The following is a 23046-nucleotide window of genomic DNA, read 5'->3' on the forward strand; positions in this document are numbered from 1 at the left end:
TGGGCACTGGGAGGTCAGGGTCCTTTAGTCCATCAGCTAAGCCAGCTCTTCACAGGGAGGAAGGATCACTGCTGCCACCTTGCCCACACCCAGGGGCCCAGCCCCTGCTTTGTCCCTGATGAAATTGGGTTCAGGTTGAGTGGGCTGGCCAGCCCCCAATGTGGCCTCAGTGGAGAGCCTGCTGCAGGTCCCATTTCCTTCTTCCTAGGCCTGGCCAGCTATAGCCTTGAGCAGGCCTGCTTCCTCGGACCCAAAGAGAACATGCTTCCCTTCTCTTTTCTTCCTTCCTCTCGCCTTCATTTGATTATTCATTAGAATCTGCTCCCATGTCAAGCCCACCTCCATGTAGCCTAGCTGGTATTGGCTCAGCCTCCAGCCCCACAAAGCAGGCAGAACTTCTTCTCTGACAAAGCCAGCTGTTGGCTGGAAGCTGGTGGGTGTCTTCAGAACCTCTCTTGACCAGAAGAGATCCCTGAAATCTTAGAGCACGAAGCCCTGTGTTCATACTGATAGCACTCGGGACCATTTACTTTCCTGCCATTGTGGAGAGAGCCTCAGCTCTACCCAGGCCTGACCTGGGGTCAGGTAGTTTACCTTTCTGACCCTCGGCATCTTCATCTGCTGGATAGAATAAATAATACCTTGCAGCAGAGTTTTGAGATAATTAGGGGCTGTGTTGTAAAGTGGTTAAGTTGCCAGAATGCTTGGACCTGAATCCTGATTCTGCCCCTGCAGTTTCCCGATCCAAAATAGGGTAACCCTGGTTACCTACCTGCTTATTGGAAATGCTCAGAACAATGTGCGGCCTGTAATGAGCACCTTCTAAAAGTTCACTGGTTTTAGTGGTGTCTTGTAGACAGTATGCCCTCAATACACATTATGTTCTATTACCATTATTTTTACTTACCTTAGTTCCTTCAGGTTACTGTCACAAAAACACCACAGACCGAGTGGCTTATAAACAACAGAAATTTATTTCTCACAGTTCTGGAGGCTGAGAAGTTCAAGATGAAGGTGCTGGCGGATTCAGTGTCTGATAAGGACCACTTTCCTGGTTCATAGAAGGCCGTCTTGTCTTCTCGCTGTGCGCTGTGTCAGGACATGGTGGAAGGGGCAAGGAGCTCTGTGGGGTCTCTTTTGTAAGGATACTAATCCCATTCAGGAGGGCTCCACCCTTATGACCTAATCCCTTCCCAAAGGCCCCACCTCCAAATACCATCACATGGAGGATTCGGTTTCAACATGAATTTTGGGAAGATACGAACATGAAGTCTATAGCATTTTGTCCCTCGCCCCCCAAATTCATGTCTTTCTCATGTGCAAAACACATTCATTCCATTCCCAAACCCCCAAAGTCTTCACTTATTCCAACATCAACTCAAAAGTCTGAAGTCCAAAGTCATCTAAATATCATCTAAATCAGATGTGGGTGAGACTGGAGCTATGATTCATCCTGAGACACATTGAGACAAATTCCTCTTTAAGCTGTGAACCTGTGAAACCAAACAAATTATGTGCTTCCAAAACACAGTGGTGAGACAGGCAGAGGATAAACGTTTCCATTCAAAAAAAAAAAAAAATCCAAACTACAAGACAAAACTCCCATCAGATCTTAAGGTTTGCAATAAAACCCTCTTGGGCTTGATTCTCTGTCCTCCAGACCCGCTGGAGCAGGAGTGCCACCTTCGGGACACACTGAGACAGAGGTCCTGACCCCGCAGCTTTGCAGGGCAGGAATTGGGCCCACAAGACTTTGGGGTTGTTGTAAGGATTAATGAGATAATATATGAAAATACCTGGCATGCAATAAATGTTCAATAGATATTATTTCCTTCCTTCCTGACTCTTGATCGTGGAGAAGGGGTACCTCCGACAGGGGGCAGGTGACCCCTACCATTGAGCTGTAGGCATTCATTCTTACAAACTTCTCCCCTGAGGTAAGGAGCCAACTCTAGGTCTCTTGAAAAGTTCCAAGGGCTTTGGCATCCTCGTGACATTAGGACCTGGAGATGGGTGAGTAGGTGAGTTTAGTTCTGCCTGGACCCTGAGCTAAGAAGGCTGCCAGGCATGAACCCATCATGGGCATTTAATTGAGCATATATTTCATAGTATTCCTGAAGGAAGCTTGGAAGGGACCTTGGAGATCTTGAGTCTAACCTCTGCAATGTACAAGGTGGAAATGGGTGATGTAGCACGAGCTGTCTGAGATCACATCAGCCAGTCTTGTGCAGGTAGAAGCCGGCACACCTGAATGCCCCTCCCTGAGCCCCTCCCAGACTGCCTTCACAAAGAAGACTCCAAAGGGCTGTGTGCAAATCAATCAGACACTTTAGATGACTTCTGATCTCTGAAAGCTGATTTATCTTCACTTCATCCAGGGCATAACCTCTGTCATGTCTGAAAAATTCTAGGTGAGGAGAGCAGTGTCTCAGACCTCCCGAGTTGTAAGCATTTGAGAAATCAAAGGAGATTCGAACATAAAGGGAACCGAGAAGCCGTTTCCTTCTTACACCTTCTCATCCCTTCTATCTCCTGTCAAAGCCAGCAGAACTGGTTTTCAGTTATGTACCTCCTCTAGCTATGTACAGAGACTAGGAGGCAGATGATGGTTTGTTTTATAATCTATGCATTACTTTGCTAAGCTGTGAACCCAGAGGGACCTTCTATCTTAAAGTTTCTGGAGGGGTACTTACCCAGGAACGTGGTGGCACTAGTGTGTTAGTTTCTGGAAAGTTCGCTTGCTCTGTGCACCTGAAAATCGCACTGAGCATAACCAGGCACTCTCCTCTTGGTGAACTGCAAGTGTACACGGCTTGGTGGACATTTTGGAGGAATCTCAAGTTATAGCGAGGAAACATGTGAATTGTTTGCGTGACTGCGCAGAGGTGCATGGCTCTGTACCAGGCACGTAACCAACATGGAGGAGTCACAGTTCTGCTTTTTAGGTGCTTGCTGCGCGGTTCCAAAAATATCGTGATCCAAAAATACTGACACGTACAAATTTAGGCTTTGAAAAGAGTGAGAGCATTCATAAGAGAGTTTCCATTGTGTTTAAAACGCGATGATTTTTTTAAGACTTATTTTTTTAGAACAGTTTTAGGTTCACGGCAAAAAGTGAGCAGAAGGTATAGAGATTTCCTCTACACCCAGCCTCCCCATTATCAGCATCCCCCCATCTGAGTTGATATATTTATTACAATTGGTGAATCTACATCGATACAACATGATCACCCAAAGTCCATAGTTTATATTAGGACTCACTCTGGGACATTCTTTGGGTTTGGACAAATATATAATGACATGTATCCATCATTATAACATCATACGAGGTAATTTCCGCTGCCCTAAAAATCCTCTGTGCTCTCCCTATTCATCCCTCTCTTCCCATCCCAACCCCTTCGCAACCACTGATCTTTGACTATCTCCATAGTTTTACCTTTTCCAGAATGTCATAGAGTTGGAATCATAGAGTATGTAGCCTTTCCAGATTTGCTTCTTTCTTTAGTAATACACATTTATGGTTCCTCCATGTATGTCCATGGCTTAATAGCTCATTTCTTGGGACGCCTGGGTGGCTCAGTCAATTAAGCAACTGCCTTCAGCTCAGGTCATGATCCCAGGTTCCTGGGATCAAGTCCCACATCAGGCTCCTTGCTCAGCGGGGAGCCTGATCCTCCCTCTTCCTGCCACTCCCCCTGCTTGTGCTCTCTCTCTCTCTCTGACAAGTAAATAAATAAAATCTTTTAAAAAAATAGCTCATTTCTTTCTAGCGCTGAATAATATTCTATTATCTGGATGTACTGCAGTTTATTTATCCATTCACCTACTGAAGGACATCTTGGTTACTTCCAGGTTTTGGTAATTAAATAAAGCTGCTACAAATATCTGTGTGTGGGTTTTTGTGGGGACATGAGGTTTCAACTGCTTTGGGTAAATTCCAAGGAGCATGATTGCTGGATTGAAACTTGATGATTTTAAAGAACTAGATGATAGTGAACAAATAGAAATTGTTTTAGAAGCGGGAAATCACCCCAATCAAAGGGAAAATAAGCCACTTTTTTTTTTTAAGGAAATTATAATCTACTATAATCTACTATGAAAGAAGGGAAGAAGGGGAGTTTGGGTCCAATTTTTATTCACTAATGTATTTGATCGGGAGATAGGGATTAATATTTTTTAGTCTCATTTTTTAGGAGAAACATAACTTTCAGTTTAGAAAATAAGTTATTTTTTTGGTAAAGTTAGTGCTATGCAAAGTGGTGTTTTTAATGTTTCCATTATAAATTATAATAAAAATGTCTGAGCTTAAAGCTGAGCATCTATGGTTAGTTATAACACAGGGTGAGGATGTAAAAAATCTTATAACTAAATTTTCAGTGTTTTCTTTTGTGAGCTCATTGCCGCTGGGTTTTTCCATGATTTTGAAACATGTGTGTACAGTTTTTGGAAAGATGATTATTTGCTTAAACTTTATAGACTGAGCTAAAAATAGAAAAACATTGTTTCTATTTTTGGAATGTCTTACCAGCTAAAAAGTGAAAACAATTACCATACATATTATGCCGAAACACTGAGACAGGAACAGATATTAAAATAGTAAATATATTCATTTATCTGGTTTAGAAATGTCATAAGCATTTTAATGAATTCATTGTTATTTTTAATGAAGAGAAAAATCTGTCATAAAGTAAATTGCTTTCTTTCTTTCCTTCTCTCTTTCTTTCTAATTTTAAGTAAGCTCCACTCCCAGGGCAGGGCTTGAACTCATGACCCTGAGATCAAAACCTGAGCTGAGACCCACAGTTGGACACTTACCGCCTGAGCCACCCAGGCGCCCCTAAATTTGTTTTAAAAAGACTGTTGAGTGCAGAGAGAAAAAAGGCATCCTGCAGTTGGGGTGAACTGTATTCACAGTAAGGGGGTTTGTCACTGGCTGGTCCCTTCTAGAGTTAACAATTCAATGGCTCACTTTTTTACACTGCAAGGTCTTAGTATTTCTAGTTGGGTGCAGCCAGTTTTTAATTTTGCAAGGCTTTTTAGTAAACGTACTGAAGGTGCCTGGAGCCATTAAAAGTGTCTCATTAAATCTGTTTGCAAAAAAAAATCTGTTTGCTGTTATTTTGGCTAACAAGAAACGACAACCTGATGCCTGAAATCAAAACAAAACTAGAGACCTTAATTTAAACATTGATATGGATGCATTAAAGTAGAGTGTTCTTTAGCTAATAACCTGAATTTATTGTCTACGTCCAAATAAGTCTTCACCAAATTTATCCTTCTACTTCCCCCCCTGAACTTCCTTTCCCTCACTCACCAATTTATGAAGCACAGTGTGTTCTGAAGCTGGCCTTCACGTACTTGGTCTTGCCACCCAAAGACTCCCTTTTGAATTTACCGTGATTTAAAATGTGATTGCATGTATGTGCTTAAGAGAAAGTGAGAGAGGTAGACAGGTAAGGAGGGCTGGGATGTGTAGGAAGAGGAACAGGAGAGTAGTAGTGGGAATGAACAGGATTCATTGCTGAGGGAGGAATTTCTGAGGTGTTTGAAAGTGAGGGGCAGGAACGCTTGCACATTCCAAGTCTCTGCCTGGCTAGAATGATGGGAATTTACCAGAGAGACGTGGACAATCCGTGGTGTGCCTTACAGAGTTAAAGGAACAAATGGAGCACAATCATGCTGCTAGACTTAGCAACTCATAAAAAGGGAGAGGAAAATACTGAGAGTCAGGGAGGCCCACCCCGTCCTGGAATTAATTTTGGCTGACACACAATCTCCTCTTTGATCTCAACTGTTTGTCCTGTCTATAAACCCAGTCATGAACTTGATACCTCTAGCCCATCATTTCTCTTTTATTTTTGCATTATAACATGTGCTATATTAGAGTTCTCCAGAGAAACAGAACCAATAGGAGATAGATAGATATATGTAAGAGGAGATTTATTATAGGAATTGGGTCATATGGTTATGGAGGCCGTAAAGTCTGCAATGATCTGCCGCCTGCAAGCTGGAGGACCAGGAAAGCTGGTGGTGTAACTCAGTACAAGTACTGAAGGCCTGCAAATTTGGGGGCTGATAGTGTAAGTCCTGGTCTGAATCAGAAGGCCCAAGAACCAAGAGCGCTGATGCCCGTAGGTAGGAGAAGATGGATGTCTCAGCTCAAGCAGAGAGCACAAATTTGCCCTTCCTCCCCCTTTTTGTTCTATGGAGGCCCTCAACTCTTGGATGATACCAACCCAACATTGGGGAGGGCCATCTTCTTTAGGCAGTCTACTGATTCAAATGCTAATCTCTTCCAGAGACACCTTCACAGACATACCCAGAAATAATATTTACCAGCCAGCTGAGCATCCCTCAGCCCATTCAGGTGAACACATAAAACTAATCATCATAAATACCCATCACTAACCAACAGCAATCACTGCTAGTACTACTACTACTTCTACTACTACAGCTAACATTTCTTAGGCACCTACTTTATGCAAGGATTCAGGCTGAGATGCTTCATATGCATCTCATTCAATCCTAAAACTCATTCTGTAGAGCATGCGACTCTTGAGTCCGGGGTTGTAAGTTCAAGCCCCACATGGTGTTGCAGGAATTCTCTGCCTTTAGTGCCCGCAGTGCTTGGTCACACCGCTTCGAAGAATGAAGGGGTAGACCAGATGAAGAGTGGTGGGCAGCAAAGCAGAGTTCACTGAGCAATAGTATAAGGTTCCCGGAGAGGGAGGGGGGCCCGAGAGGGTTGCCCTTGGAGTTTCTAAGTGTAGGGCTTTTTATGAGCTCTTTTGCAGAACGATCTTAAGCAGTCAGGGTGTGCTGAGTCATGCCAATCAGGGCTTTGGTCACCTATCTGTCTACCTATTAGGTTAATGTCAACATACTGATGATCTCGTTTTTGGCCGACATCTGGGGGCTTATGTCTTAACTGCCCATGATATTGACAAATGCTTTGTGCTTAATTGTCTTATTTTAGGACATTTTTCAGAAGTCATTTCTGCAAAGGCTGCAAAGCAGAATGTCAGTGCAGTCCTGTCTAAGCTGCAAAATAGGATGCTAGTGCTGTTTTATTTTAGCTGTCCTGACTCCTTAGTTTCTTGTTGGGGACCCTGGCCCTGACTGCCTAACTGTCCAACTCACTCCTAACAGTTGGGTTTAGAGAATCCTTAAAAAAAAAAAAATCCTACAACTAGCCCTCTAAAGTGTGGGTTCCATTATTATAAAGCCTCATGGAATTAACTTACCTAAAGTCATTAAAACATCATCACCTAGAGGGATTTTAAAAATTGATTCGTAATTCACATACCATGAAATTTCAGTTTTTAGTATATTTTTAGTATATTTAGTATAGTGAATATACTAAAAATTCCAAAATATTTTCATCACTCCAAAACAGAAACCATCACTCCCCATTTTTCCCCCTTTCCAATCCCTGGAAACTATGAATCTACTTTCTGTCTCTATGGATTTGCCCATTCTGGATATATAAGTGGAATCATAAAATATATAATCTTTTGCGTCTGGCTTCTTTCACTTAGCATAATGTTTGCAAGGTCCATTTACATTGCAGCATGTATCAGTACTTCATTACTTTTTATGACAAAATAATACTCTGTTGTGTGGTACACTACATTTTGTTTATCCATTCATCAGTTGATGGACACTTGGGTTGTTTCTACTTCATAGCTGTTATGAATAATACTACTGTGAACATTCATGTGCAAGTTTTTGCATGGCATATGTTTTCAGTTCATACAGAGGGATTTTGTTGCATGATTTTTTTTGGACTTGATAGTATCCTCAGCAAATATTTTTTCTGGAAACAAAGTTTTATGCCAGAGTGGGATAACTGCACACCTCCAAACTAAAATTTACTAAAATTCTCTTTTTGCAATGTGAGCTCTGATTTCTGTCCTGTCTTAGTAAGGCTTGATTTCCAGAGTTATCGCCTTTGTCCAGTAGATCCTTCCTCCTAGAAAGTCTTATCACCATCTGTACAAGTTCTAAAGTCTTAGGGCACCTGGCTGGCTCAGTCTGTAGGGCATGCGATTCTTTATCTCCCAGTTGTGAGTTCGAACCCCTCACTGGGTGTAGAGATTACTTAAAAAAGAAAAAAAGAAAAGGTCCTGTAACCTTCCAGCCAGAAGCTGGTTCTTCCTTTGCAGCATAAGTTATCTTTCGTTTTTTTTCTGGGAACTCCGTGGAGCTCCACCTGGGCCTTTCCCTTGGCATTGTTCACTCTTTTCCTTTCCAGTCCTACTGGCTACCACCCTCTATCTCCCTTGAGGTCAAGATTTAGGTCTTACCACATTTCTGTTCCTTGCCAAGACACGTGTTGCTTTACACAATAAGTGCTGATGAACATCCTCGAACTGAATAAATCCCTGATTAGTTGCTGCGATATTGTGATTTATAATAAGAAATATATATTTGATCTTTGTCCCCTTTCCTGACACGGAGCTCCTAAAACCCTTGGAATTTCCTGTGAAGAGAGCCAAAAAAGGTGTTCTTTTGTTATGTTAATGAAGTGGCTTTTGGAAAGCCCCTTGGTCCCCTAAGAAAGGAGATTGGTTGCCAGGGAACCAACCACGTGATTAGAGGGTAGGAAACCTTCAGTCCTACCCCCTGACCTCTGGGGTGGGGGTGGGTGGAAAGAGGCACTGAAGTTTGAGTTCAGTCACTAGGGGCCAAGGATTTAATTGATCATGTTGAGGTAATAAAGCCTCCATTAAAACCCACATGACGGGGTTTGGAGAGCTTCCTGGTTGGTGAGCACTTGGAGATGCCAGGACAGTGGCACTCACAGAGAGTGTGCAAGTTGCATTCACTCTCTCCACACCTCGCCCTACGCATTTCTCTCATCTGGCTGTTCCTGAGTTACAGCCTCTTCTAATAAACCTCTTCTAGGATGTAGAAAGTTTCTCTTGAGTTCTGTGAGCCACTCTAGCGTATTAATCGAACCCAAGCAGGGGGTTGGTAGAACCTGTGGCTGGTGGGTCAGAAGCCCAGGTGGCAATTTGGCCTTGGGATTGCCATGGGAAGTGTGTGGGGGGGCCGCAGTCTTGTGGGACTGAGCTCTTAACCTGTGGGATCTGACATAATCTCCAGGTCAGTAGTGTCAGAATTGAGTTGAATTGTAGGACCCCCAGCTGGTGTCAGAGAATTGCTTGATGGTGTGGGAAAAAAAAACCCCATATTGTCATTGGTGTCAGGATCATGGTTGCCCAGGGGTTCTGATTCACTTGAAGCCACGCTGAGTTTCCTTGTATTACAACGGCCCTGTTTTTGTTTTTTTTTTTTTAAAGATTTTATTTATTTATTTGACAGAGAGAGACACAGAGAGAGAGGGAACACAAGCAGGGGGAGTGGGAGAGGGAGAAGCAGGCTCCCGGCAGAGCAGGGAGCCCGATGCGGGGCTCGATCCCAGGACCCTGGGATCATGACCTGAGCCGAAGGCAGACGCTTAACGACTGAGCCACCCAGGCGCCCTACAATGGCCCTGTTTTTTAGCTGGGTCTTGGGGCAGGGTGGGGGCGGGGGGGAGGAACAGGTTGGCAGAGTGAGGTCATGCTTCCCCGTTTGCCTCCACATCTGAGCGGGTAGAGCGCAGCGAAGGAGGTGCATCTCCTCCGGAATTCTCAGCGGAGATTTCACTGTCCTTGCTTCTTGCCCCTCTTCAAAGGAGGAACATGGCAGGAGAGTCGGGCAGCAGTGTTGGGGGTTTCTTGGGGGAGGAAGGGGTGATTACAATCAGAGTTAGGAGGGGAGCAGCTCTTCCAGTTCCTGGGTTCCCCCATCCCTCTTCAAATCCTCCCTTAATGTCTCAGGAAAACAGATTAAATCATCCTTTTAAAGTTACGTAGAAAGACAGCAGTCTTGGATTTTCTGTAGATCCTGTTTAGATCTCAGCAATCCTATTTGGATAGCCTGTTGCTCTTCACAGAGCAACCATACCTTATTTTTTCTTTTCATTCATTCAAGTCATCTCTACACCCAGTGTGGGACTTGAACTCATGACCCTGAGATCGAGTCGCCTGCTCTTCTGACTGAGCCAGCCAGACACCCCTCATACCTTTTTTTTTTTTTTTTTTAAAGAAGGGATCTAGAACTGTGGAAGTGGTTCTCAATCCTGGCTGATAGCCGGACTCACCTGTTAGAGTCTTCCAAGCTTTAAGTAAAGCTAGAGGTCGACACCAGTGTTAACACCTGGCTCTCTTCACGCATTTATGTGACCTGCCTGCCCTTTGAGGTCCCTGAGAATTCCACCCTGCCCCCAGAGCAGCCAATTTATCCGCCCTCCTTCCCCACCTACCCCCTGGCACCACTGTTAACTCTGATAGACGATCAGGGCTGGGAACCATCAGCACCTTGGAGCAGTAACTACTCTGTAGGGGTTTTCAATTCCGACTGAAAGAGAATCACTAGGGAGCTGTTAAAAATAACCAATCCCTGGTCTATGTACAGTCCTTCCCCTGGGGGAATATACAGTTTCTTGGGGGAAGGCTACTTTTTTTTCCAGATGGGAGCGAGTGTGGTGTTTTAATGAAAATTGTTTTATTTGAATGTGGAATCAGTAGACTGTCTGATGTTAACAGTTTCCTTTTAATGAAATTCCAGATTATAACGGAATTTCTTCCTGCATTGTGACTTGCAAGGTACATGTTGGCAGTGAATTAAAATAAGACCCTTCTATATTTCTTTTTTCTTTTTTAAAGATTTTATTATCTGACAGAGAGACAGACATCGAGAGAGGGAACACAAGCAGGGGAGTGGGAGAGGAAGAAGCAGGCCTCCCACCGAGCAGAGAGCCTGATGCGGGGCTCGATCCCAGGACCCTGGGATCATGACCTGAGCTGAAGGCAGACGCTTAACGACTGAGCCACCCAGGTGCCCCAAGACCCTTCTATATTTCTTAAACTATTTGCTGTTAGAGCTCCACATGTTACTGCCTGTCAGGTCTATTCAGTGGAAAGGCCCTTACGTTCCCATGAAGGGAGTGATTCTGCCCAATCCTGGATCAGGCAGAGAGATCTGGGACAGAGGGAAACGTCTGTGTGTCTAAAGGATATGTAAGCTTTGGGCAAGTCCAAACCGGGTTCTGACGAGCCTCCACCCCGATGTGTGTATATGGAGAATTGGATCAAGGGTGTAACAATGAAGACTTGATGTCCCTATCTCACCTGCCAGCACACTTTCCCATTGTAACTGTTAGATCCAGGATTTGATCTGACTTTAATTCTGTGTGTGTGTGTGTGTGCAAGAAGTGTGATTTTTTTTTAAGATTTTTTATTTATTTATTTGACAGAGAGAGACACAGCGAGAGAGGGAACACAAGCAGGGGGAGTGGGAGAGGGAGAAGCAGGCTTCCTGCCGAGCAGGGAGCCCGACACGGGGCTCGATCCCAGGACCCTGGGATCATGACCTGAGCCGAAGGCAGACGCTTAACCGACTGAGCCACCCAGGTGCCCCAAGAGGTGTGATTTTTATTCTCCAAATTTAATCTAATTTTTTTGCCTCCCCATCTCCTGCCCAACTGGCAGAAAATTTATCTCAGTTGGGAATAATTCAGGTTTCTTTCATCAATTTTGGGTTCCCTTCATTCTCACCCCAGAGTTGCTTCTAAGTTCTGGGCATTTTCGTAGAGCTCAGTCTGGGGATTGGAGTGATGGAGTATGGTGATATTTGTCTTGGATCCAGCTTGTCCTGCTTGTCCTCCATCCACTCCCATCAAACTATGTTGTTGGCTAGGAACCCTCCAGGTCTCCCTCTAGCAGAGCTAGTGCACATCGTCCCCAGGACACAGGACAATTTCAGCTGTTCTCTCAAGGGTCTGTTGACCAGAAGCTCATTTGAAGCCCCATGTCAACGACTCTCATATACTAGTGCATCTCAAACTTGAATGTGCACACTAGCCACCTGGAATCACAGTAAAATGAAAGTTCTGACTCTGTAGGTCTGGGTTAGGGCAGGGCCTGAGAGTCTGCACTTCTAACAAATTGCCAGATAGTGCCCAGGCTGCTGGTTCTTTGAGTAGCAAGGTTGTGGAGGACAGAAGAGCGCCAGTGTAATGGAGTTGTCAGCCTTCATCTCTTCTACTTGCTTGGGGAAGTGATTTGCTAATAGGGTAGGATTTGGTTAAATGGCTGCAAATGCCCTCCCCTTTTTTAGCTCTTAATTTCTTTTCTTTTTTTTGTTTTTTTTTCTTTTAAGTAAACTCTACCCACAACGCGGAGCTCGAGCTCACGACCCCAAGATCAAGAGTCGCATGCTCTACCCACTGAGCCAGCCAGGCGCCCCTACCTCTTAATTTCTTTTTTTTTTTTTAAGATTTTATTTATTTATTTGACAGAGAGAGACACAGCGAGAGAGGGAACACAAGCAGGGGGAGTGGAAGAGGGAGAAGCAGGCTTCCCACTGCGCAGGGAGCCCGATGTGGGGCTCGATCCCAGGACCCTGGGATCATGACCTGAGCCGAAGGCAGATGCTTAACCAACTGAGCCACCCAGGTGCCCCATTTCTGTAGGGAATATCAATCACTGCTCAAAAGCATGAAGATGCTCCCTAAGATGCTCCTACGGCCCTTTTCAATTACCCAGGTAGTCTCTGTTAGAATGCTGTTAGAACTCTTGGCTTCCCCCCTGCACCCTACCTGGAAGGAGAAACAAAAAGATGACATCTCCCTCACCCCCACGGCCCTCTCCTCTTGGCAGTCATGTCCGTGTGTAATCCCCCTTGCCTTGTGAGTGGACTGGATTTATTTCCTCGCATTTTAATGAATAGAATACAGCAGAAGTTTTGGGCTGTCACTTCTGAGATCAGTTTGTAAAATGACCGATTTCCTTCGTGGACATATGCTCTTTCTTGGATCATTTGTGCTGGGGGATGCAAACTGCCATTTTATGAGCAGCCCTATGGAGAGGACCACATGATGCAGCAAGAACCCGAAGTCCGGAGTCCAACAGCCTGCAAGGAACAAACTGTGTGAGTGAGCTTGGAAATGGATCCTTCAGCCCCATTCCAGTTTTGAGATGGCTGCCACCCCAGCTGACAGCTTGAACCCAACCTCAAGAGAGACCTTGGGTCAGAGCAGCCAGCCAAGAGGCTCCTGGATTTCTGACCCACAGAAACTTGTGTTTTAAGCTTCTCAGTTTTGGGTTAATTTGTTATGCAGCACTAGATGATACACCCACCTAACTCAGATGCCGGACATTTGGAGATGATTAAAATGTTCTGTTGGCCTCTCTGAAAATACCGCACAACATAACAAAAAGAAACAGAAGCAAAATTCTTGCGCGGGGTTTGCTATTTGGCCTGATGAACTCAGTGAGTGGCTCCACGTGACACATGTATTTTACACATTGGCTGTTAGACCTTTGAACATTTTTTTTTTCCCAACGTGGAACTCTAGGGTGCCTTGAGTTAGAAACCTACCTTAACCTTTGTAGCTATAAACTGACTACATTGCCTTATCATCTTGCCTTGGGAGAGAAGAAAACTGGTGAAATCAAAATTTCTCACGTGTCTGAAAGCTGCGGGCTGGTAAGAGCCGGAGCTTCCCCCCCCCCCCCCATAGCTTAGTTTTCTGACTCCAAGAAAACCACCTTTGATTATATAAAGGTATTAGGGGCTGGGGAAACACTAGTCCTTTTGTTACCAGCAATCTCAGAGCCTTTAGAAAGAAACGCGGTGGGGGTGGGGGTAACCCCGGTTAAGTTGGGCGGGCTTTGTGTTAGCTTAACTCTGGGGCTTTTATCAAACCTAAGAGAGGAATTCCTAGTTTTCTAAAAGTTGTTCGACTCCTGTTCCAGGAGCTGCGCAGCCGGGGGCACCCCGGACGAGGGCGAGCCCCGCGCGTCCCAACTTCCCGCCCCGAGCCCAGCGTGGGGGTGGGCGGGGTGGGGGCGGGGTCGGCGGCGCTCCCTCCCCTCCGCTTCCCTCCCCTCCCCTTCCCCGCGCTCTCCCCACCCACTTCCCTTTCTCGGCCGGCCGGGCAGCCCTGCGGGCGCGACCTCTCCGGGCAGTGCCGAGCGGGGAGGAGCCCGCCGCCGCCGCCGCCGCCGTCGACGCCGCCGCCGCCGGGGGAGCCATGCCCGCGCCCAGCCGCGCCCCGAGCCCGCCCCCGGCTACCCGCCGCCTCACGGCCCGGCGGCGGGAGTGAGCGGGAGCGACGGGCGAGGAGCCGCCGCCCGGCCCGCGATGTCACCATTGTTCAGCTGGGTGGCCAAGGTAGGCGGCGTCGGGGCAGCGTCGGGCCGGCGCCCGTTACCGTAGCGGACGGTGCTGGGAGCCGGCGTCCAGCGGGCGCGGTTCTGGGCACATTTGTAACCGTCGGGCCGTGAGAGGGTCCGGAGCGCCGAGAGAGCCCGCGGCTCGGGGTGGGGGTGGGGGAGTGGGACAGTCAGACCCTGTGCCCGGACTGCCCGCGGCGGGGGACGTCCCGCTGCCTGGGGACAGCGACCGGAGCGCGGCGGGCGCCGCTGGGGTCGTTTCCCGGGCGGTTCTCATTCATTAGTCGGCCGAACGGGCCAGGTGGCGTCACGCCCTTCTCACGCGTGGGGAGAGTGAAGCCCGACGCCCGGACCCAGGTGTTCGCACCTGGCGGCCGCCTGCTTCCCTTCCCCCGCAGCCCACGGCGCGCCGCCGACCCCCCGCTGGGTGTTGCCCCCCGCGGTGGGACCTTGTGTGGCATCCTCCTTGACATAGGTTTGAGCTTGGTGGCCAGGGATAATGCCAAAAGGCTGGACTGGGTGCACACAGAGGGTATCTGTCCTTTGTTTTAAACTCCCTGATTATTTAAGGGTTCAGTGGTGTGAGTTATGAATGTAAATTCTTTTCTATTTCCATAAAGTTTTGTTTTCAGAACATTAGCGCTTTCAGAATAACTGAGCACTAAATCCCTGCCAATTTCATTATTGCTAAAACGAAGGGATTGGAGTAGATTTCTAGAGTTCCCACCAGTTGGAGAGCGTGGAATTATTTTTATACCTCGCGGAGTACCAGGCGTTTGGGTGTTTTGAATGATGCATCCCGCGCAGCCTCTAAAAGGCCGGCAGGACAACAGGGCACCTTTCTCATACTCCACGGACTCCTCTTGCTCCTGGCGTTTGGCAGGTTGAGTAATAAACTATTGGGAGAACCCGTTAGCCATTATGTGACCCTTGACAAATAATAATTAGGTGGTGGTTATATCTGCTACTTATGCAGTGCTTTTGGAGTGCTGGTTTTAAAATACCCGTTCGTGAGCCACATAAGGCTTTGCCTGTCATTTAAATGCTAATAAAATGGAGACACAGAAACCAGATTTATTATTAGGCACTGTATCCTATCTCATCCTCACCAGAATTTTCACTTCCTGAAACACAGCTGGTGGTAAATGAAAAAGTTTTGAATCGTAGTTTTGTATTGAAAAAAAGAATGATAATGCGCAGATTTTCTGGTTTGAAGTGATAGCTAATTAGCTTTTGTAAATGCTAAATTTAAAAAATGATGTTAGTTTAAAAAAAGTAATTCAGGGTGTGTTGTCTGATTATATTTTAGTTTAGGTTGAGGACTTGAGTCTACTTGTATACTGTTATACTTTATACTGTAAGGCCAAAGGGAGAAACCAAAAACCCAGACTTACTATTTTCTTTTTTACTCCAAAATCAATAAGAAGTAAGTCTAAAAAAACAAAACAGAAACAAAACCCAAAAAACTTATTGCTTGTACTGTTTTATGGTTTTACTTACTTTTCCAAAACATATTTAATAAAGATGTTTTTCACTGTAGGAGTGAGGTGGACTTTTGTTCACGTTGGCCTAACAGATGACAGTGAAAACACCAGACCAAAGCTTTATTAAAAAACAACCAACCAACCCAAAAAACAAAACAGTAAGGACTTCTGCAAGGATTGTCAGCTTTCTCCAACTGGCAGTACTTCTGGAAAAGTTTATTTAAATGAACTGTGTGTTGATAACTTCATCTAAATTCTGAATCATGTTATTCCAAAGTTATTTAAACTACAGAACAACAAAACTATGCAATGTTTTTGGAGCACATTTATCAGTTGTCAGCAGAAAGTGTAGTTATTTTATATTTCATTTCTGCTAGGTGGTGTGCGATTATAAATTGCATCCTGAAATTGATTTTTATAGACAATATGTTCTATGAGTTTTTAGAATATGGAATTATTTAAATAAGTTCATTTCTTGGGGTTGTAGATGATAAGAATGACTTCCTAGGTTATGAGACTGACGCGTTGCCTACTGCGCTAAGGCAGGTAAGAATGACTTTCTAGGGAACCTGATTTGGTTTACTGCTAAGAGATAAGGCATCAACACAGTTGGCATTATAAACGAGGGACTATTTTAAAGGCAGAAACAGGAGATGCAAGTAAGACATACGATGTGCAGAATCCCAAAGTACATTTATATTTGACCTTAGAATGACCCTTCAAGAACACATAAGTGAATGTGAGCACACACCTCACACAAACACTTGTACATCTAATTGCTGTTCTATTTTGACCTTTGCAAACTGTGGCTCAACACCTGGTAGATGGCGTGACGCCATCTGGCCCGTTCGGCCGACTAATGAATGAGAACCGCCCGGGGAACAAGGAGAAAGGGGCGTGGACATCACTTGGTGCAGATGGATACCTGAACAGGAATTTGTTTTTCTTGGGTGCAACGTTAATATTGTATGAATATTGAATATGTAGAGTGAGCAATTTCATGGTGTAGGAATAGAGTCCAAACAAAGAATTTTATGTTAAAAAAATTATGAAGATGCGCTTTCTTTTAAGTTGGACATGGCCTTGGAACAGTAGGGCAGGTGTGCATTGTATTACAAATGGGGCAGTTTTATAGAGGTATGATTTCTTGATTAGTCTTTCATTGGGGCATGTGAGTTTTTACATAGATTACAAATAAAAACAAATTTCTCAAGCATCGTGATTTTTATACTAAACCCACAGATGTCCCTAGCCACCTGGCAGTTTTGAGTACTTCTGTTGATTACTTACTCTGTGTCTCCCCCGCATCAGTTAGTGAAGACTGCTACAGAGCCGCCAGGTAACTTTCTGAATATTTGGATTCGCACCTGCCTGTAAAGATACTGGCTAAGACTCTGGGAAACAGTATGGAGGTTCCTCAAAAAGTTGAAAACAGAGCTACCGTACTACCCAGCAGTAGCACTACTGGGTATTTACCCCAAAGATACAGATGTAGTGATCGGAAGGGGCACCTGCACTGCAGTGTTTATAGCAGCAATGTCCACAATAGCCAAACTATGGAAAGAGCCTAGATGTCCAACAGATGAATGGATAAAGAAGATGTGGTGTGTATACACACACACACACACACACACACACACACACACAATGGAATATTATGCAGCCATCAAAAAAATGAAATCTTGCCATTTGCAATGACGTGGATGGAACTAGAGGGTATTATGCTAAGTGAAATAAGTCAATCAGAGAAAGACAAGTATCATATGATATCACTGATATGAGGAATTTGAGAAACAAGACAGAGGATCATAGGGGAAGGGAGGGAAAAATGAAACAAGACGAAATCAGAGAGGGAGACAAACCGTAAGAGACTCTTAATCTCAGGAAACAAACTGGGATTGCTGGAATGGAGGGGGGTGGGAGGGATGGGGTGGCTGGGTGATGGACATTGGGGAGGGTATGTGCTATGGTGAGCGCTTTGAATTGTGTAAGGCTGATGAATCACAGATCTGTACCCCTGAAACAAATAATACATTATATATTAATAAAAATAAATAAAATATTCTATGATCCATCACACACACACACACAAGAAGATACTGGCTAAGATTATTGCTAGCATCTCAAAGTAGTGGATTTTAAATATATATGTCATTCAAGCAGGTAAAATGGAAGATGAGCCTAAATATATCCACATTTGCTGTGTTTTCAAATTCAAGTGCAGTTTCCTATAGTTTATGCCTGGTATTCTTTTCTAGTGCTCATGTTTTCACCAGATGTTATTGGGTACCTTTGGTGTACCAGGTACTGCTGATGCCCTGAAGGAGTTAGTTCAGTTTGCACAATAGGCTTATCCTTTACTTATATATTTTTTAAAGATTTTATTTATTTGTCAGAGAGAGAGTGCAAGAGCGCATGAGCACACACAAGCAGAGGGAGCGGCAGGTAGACCAAGAAGCAGGCTCCCTGCTGACCAAGGAGCCCGACGTGGGACTGGGTCCCAGGACCCTGGGATCATGACTTGAGCCTAAGGCAGACGCTTAACTGACTGAGCCACTCAGGTGTCCCTAGGCTTGTCCTTTAAAAAGTGCACACTAGGGGCACCCGGCTGGTTCAGTGGGTAGAGCATGTGACTCTTGATCTCGGGGTTGTGAGTTTGAGCCCCACGTTGGGTGTAGAGATTACTTAAAAGTCAAATCTTTAAAAAAAAAAATAGAAAAGAAAAAGTGTGTACACTGAAGCTGTGTAAGCCAAATATTTAAAAATGCATTAGGTAAGGAATCCTTTTGTAAAACAGTCACTAACATTTTACGTGAAACCAGGTTTCTCATATTTTGGCCTTGCTGAAAACATAGGTTTCTAGCAATTATTCATTCAACAAGTCATTTAAGAAATGTGTTCAACACAGATATTTAGTGAGCACCTAGTGTATGCCAGGTACTGTTTGAGGAGCTGAAGATTTAGCGATGACCAAGGCGGATCAGGTCGCTTTTTCCATGGAGCTCAGATTCTAGGTTGGGGGGGGGACCGCACAGAAGCAAGCAAGTAGATAAAGAAGGTAGTTTCAGGTGATGGTAAGTGCTAGGGAGAAAAGTAAGCAAGGTGCTTGGTGGAGAGTGACTAGGGGCTGGGCTGACAAGGAGGTGGCAGTTCATCTGGGGAGTAAGGGTGCTGAACAAGTGCCTGGCAGAGGGAACAGCAGGGACCAGGGCCTGGAGGTGGCTCAGGTGGGCGTGTTAAAGCAGTGGGAAGAAGGCAGGTGTGACGAACCCGGTGACCTGGGGCTGAGTTGGGGAGGGGCAGTCTGGGCCAGGCCCTTTAGGGCTCTGTAGGCCCAGGACGGGGTTGGGATTTATTTGCTCTAAGTGCAGCTGGAAGCCATTCGAGGGCGGGAACCTGAGGAGCGCTGCGGGCTGATGTGTACATACCTCGGGCGGAAGCAGAGGACTTAGGCTGTTGTGTGTCGGGCAGGGGGTGATAGTGGTAGCCTGGACTTCCATAGTAAAGAAGGGACACCTGTGAAGACATAATTGTTCTTTATCTTCTGAGGTGATGTGACCAGGTGGCTTTGCTGTCTTGTTTGAGACTGGTGCAAATGACCGAGGAACTAATTGCGTCTGTGTTGAGTACAACTTGCCCTTGGTTAGCTGCCTCTGAAGGGCAGGCCTTTCGGGCCCAGTTGTGTCCCAATGCCAGTCTGGTTTGTTTACCTTTGCGGTGTCCTGCAGCCCGGAGCAGCCCACCTTGCGTGCCTCTGGCCGCCTGGGCTGGCCTGCTGACGGGCACAGGGCAGCCTTCCTGGAAGGCGCGCATCTGCCTGCGCCCGGTGCTTAGGCAGCGGCCCTCTCCTTGCCTGTGCGAGTCAGTTCCGTGCTCGTGTGCCCTAGGTTAATGTGATGAATTATTTAAAAGTATAACAGCATTTTTTTCTGGCAGACTTATATTATGTTTAATTAGTGGATGTTTGAGTTTAATAAAGAGGGGAGAACTCCTTGTCCTAATCAAACCATTCCTTGACTTTGAGAAAAATGTGCTGCCTCTTGCTGAGCGAAGCTGGCATAGCCCGGACCAGGATTTCGGCAGGGCTCCGGTGGGGCCTGTTTGCTTGTGTGTGGCAGCCTCTCTTCGGGAGCTCCAGTTGCTTAGAGTAACAACATGCACTATGGGCAGGAATAGAAACCCTGCCTCATCCACAGCACAACAGTGAGCTCAGAGCAGATCTCATTAATGATAAAAAAGCAAATCAGTTTTTTCCCCTGAACAAATTCCCTAAACTGATCTTAACCTATATATGTCTCGGCCTTGGTCTGTTTCTGACTATCTAAACCCTTCTCATCCTTCACCCCCTCGCTGAAGCATCTCTGCGTATTCGTTCATTCTTCGGAGGAATATACTAAATGGGGTAGAAAACAGCCCCTAAGGCATTTCCTCTGCCAGGAGGATAGCGCTAGCCGGGAGCGTGGGGGAATAGCATGGGGGAATCTTGCTCCAGTCTGAAGGGGGCTGAGGAGTTAGCCAGCGGAGGTCAGGGTGTGCCAGGTGGTTAGAGTGGCACGTACAAAGACCTGGAGGCACGCTGGAGAAGTCTCAGTCCCAGGCTGGCTGGAGAATCCGTTGCAGGGAACAGAAAAGGAGGCTGGACGGGTGAGTAGCCGCCAGAATGCACATGGCATACGGACCCTTCAGAGAGGCTGGCATTTGATCTCAGGGCAGTGGGGCCCCCCCTAGAGACCAAAGCTGATCTTTCCCCAAATTCTTGTAGCCGTGTAGTCCATTCTGTATGATGCCTTGTGTTGCGGTTGTTTAATTCTTTTATCTCCTCTACTAGCCTATAAATTCTATGAAAACAGGGGTGGTGTGGTCTTACATACTGGTGCCTACAAATCACTTGGGCATCTCATTAAAATATAGTTCTGTTCTGGTAGGTCTGGATGGAACCCAAAATCCTGCATTTCCAGTAGGCTCCCGGGTAATGCTGATGGTCTGGGGACTGTACTTTGTGTAGCAAGGTTCTCTGTATTTTCTGTTACACCTATTGTTAGACGTAGGAGTTGCTTATAGTTTTTGGAACAAATGCCATGATTTCAGATTAGTCACTTGTATCTGGGAGGATGATAGTGGAAATAGTGTCCCATGAAATAAAACCTAAAAAATTAACCTTGAAATGGAGTGTCTGGGGAGTAGGAGTGGAAGGAAAATTTTGCATTGCATACTCTTGTACCTTTTAAAAAATGTCAACATTTTATGTATTAACTATTCAGTTTATCAAATTTATTTTTTATTTTTTTATTTTTTTTAAAGATTTTATTTATTTATTTGACAGAGACACAGCGAGAGAGGGAACACAAGCAGGGGGAGTGGGAGAGGGAGAAGCAGGCCTCCTGCCCAGCAGGGAGCCCAACGCGGGGCTCGATCCCAGGACCCTGGGATCAAGACCCGAGCCGAAGGCAGACGCTTAACGACTGAGCCACCCACGCGTCCCTCAGTTTATCAAATTTAAAAAATACTTTGGCCTTTTCTCTTTTTCAATGTATTTAACTTTGCCCAAGATACCATTAGGATATTATAATAGACTAGGAATCAGATTATTATTGAAAAATTGACTCAAATTGCCCTCCTGTCTTTTCTTTTTTAAATAGACTGAATTTTTAAGAGCAATTTTAGGTTCACAGCAAAATTGAGCAGGAGGTCCAGAGAGTTCTCATGTACCCTCTGTTCCCACACACGCATAGCCTTCCCCATTATCAGTATCTCCAACCATTTGTTACAGTTGATGCACCTGCATTGACACATTACCTTGGAAAGTCCCAAGTGTATGCTACAGGTCATTCCTGGTATTGTACATTCTGTGGTTTGGGCAGAAGTATGATGGCATGTATTTTTACTACCACACAGAGTAGTTTCACTGCCCTAAAAATCCTCTGTGCTCTGCCTGTTCATCTTGTCCTCCCTCCCCAACCCCTGTCAACCACTGTTCTTCATAGTTTTGCCTTTTCCAGAATGTCCTGTAACTGGAATCATGAAGTATATATCCTTTTCAGATTGGCTTCTTTCACTTAGTAATGTACATTTAAGTTTCTTCTGTATCTTTTCATGGCTTGGTCGCTCCTTATAGCTCTGAACGACATTCCATTGTCTAGATGTACCGTTGTCTAGAAGGGCGTCTCAGTTGCTTCCAAGTATTGGCAGTTATGCATAAAGCTGTAAACATTTTTGTGCAGGTTTTTGTGTGGGTGTAAGTTTTCAGCCCCCTTCAGTAAGGCCGGTGACATCAAGAAGAATGATTGCTGGATTATATGGTAAGAATATGTTTAGTTTTGTAAGAAGCTGCCACATTGTCTTCCAAAGTGGGTGTGCCATTTTTGCATTTCCACCAGCAATGAATGAGAGTTCCTGTTGCTCCATGTCTTCGTTAGCATTTGGTGTTGTCAGTGTTTCAGATTGTGGCTGTACTAATGGGTGTGTAATGGTATCTCATTGTTGCTTTAATTTGTGTTTCCCTGATGACATAATGTGGAGGCCCCCCTTCATTTTTTGATAACTTTTAAGCAGTAGAAATAATAAATTTGTCCTTTTGAATTTTATTTCATAATATATGGTGGTATTTATTAAATATATAATAAAGTTATAGAAAAACAAAAATTTTAATGGCTATATTTGTGTATTTATACTTAAGTATCTTTAATTTTTCCATTATCTCTCTTATCTCTGATTTTGCTGTTGGGAGCATGGAACAGCCGTTTACATCATTTTGTTAGATTTAAAAAAAGACATGATGGAAAAGAATTTCCTTAGTTTTTATGTACTTTGGTACTTCTTTTGCAAATTATTTTTATATCCGTCATGTGTTATAATGGGATTAGACTGCTAGGCCTTGTTCATTTACTTTGGTTGAGCTTGGCTAAGTTAACCTTGAGTCTTTCTCATCTAAAAAATAATGTATTCCCTATTCATCTTTTTAAAGATCCTGTTTTAAAATTGAGTAATGTCAAAATCTGCATGGGAAATTGTGAAGATCATCTGCAAGTGTAAACTCTTTGAACATGGTTGAGTTCACAGTTTGTCAGCGGTTTTTGTGGAAGTGTGGTGTAGGCATGAGGATCCAGAGATGAGCAGGACATGGGCCCAGCCTTTGAGCAGCTTGCAATTTAACAGGGAGAGGTCCACCTGTGAAGATGATTTAATGAAATCATACAGATGTGTGCACAGGGAATCACTCTGCTAGGGGTTCAGGGAGATTTTTTTTGAGGATATGAGATCTGAGTTAAGTCTTTTTTTAAGATTTATTTATTTTAGAGTGTGCACGTGCGGTCACGAGTGGGTGGGGAGGGAGA

At 44.9% G+C, this 23046-nt stretch overlaps 1 protein-coding gene across 6 annotated transcripts in view; it reads left to right on the forward strand.

The window, feature by feature from the left end:
• The window catches only part of TBC1D1 (TBC1 domain family member 1), a 226314-nt gene that overhangs the window by 62366 nt on the left and 140902 nt on the right, over positions 1-23046 (forward strand). Inside the window, exon 1 of one of the 6 annotated variants that reach the window (XM_078068497.1) lies at positions 13987-14226. The exons of the other annotated variants lie outside the window; for them this stretch is intronic. Within the exon in view, the coding sequence (XP_077924623.1) occupies positions 14197-14226 (30 nt within the window). The 5' untranslated portion in view covers positions 13987-14196. Of the gene's footprint in view, positions 1-13986; positions 14227-23046 lie in introns of those variants that run through there. 6 annotated transcript variants of the gene reach the window in all.

Source organism: Halichoerus grypus, chromosome 3, assembly GCF_964656455.1.
Source record: "Halichoerus grypus chromosome 3, mHalGry1.hap1.1, whole genome shotgun sequence".
In the NCBI taxonomy this organism is placed as follows: Eukaryota; Metazoa; Chordata; class Mammalia; order Carnivora; family Phocidae; genus Halichoerus; species Halichoerus grypus.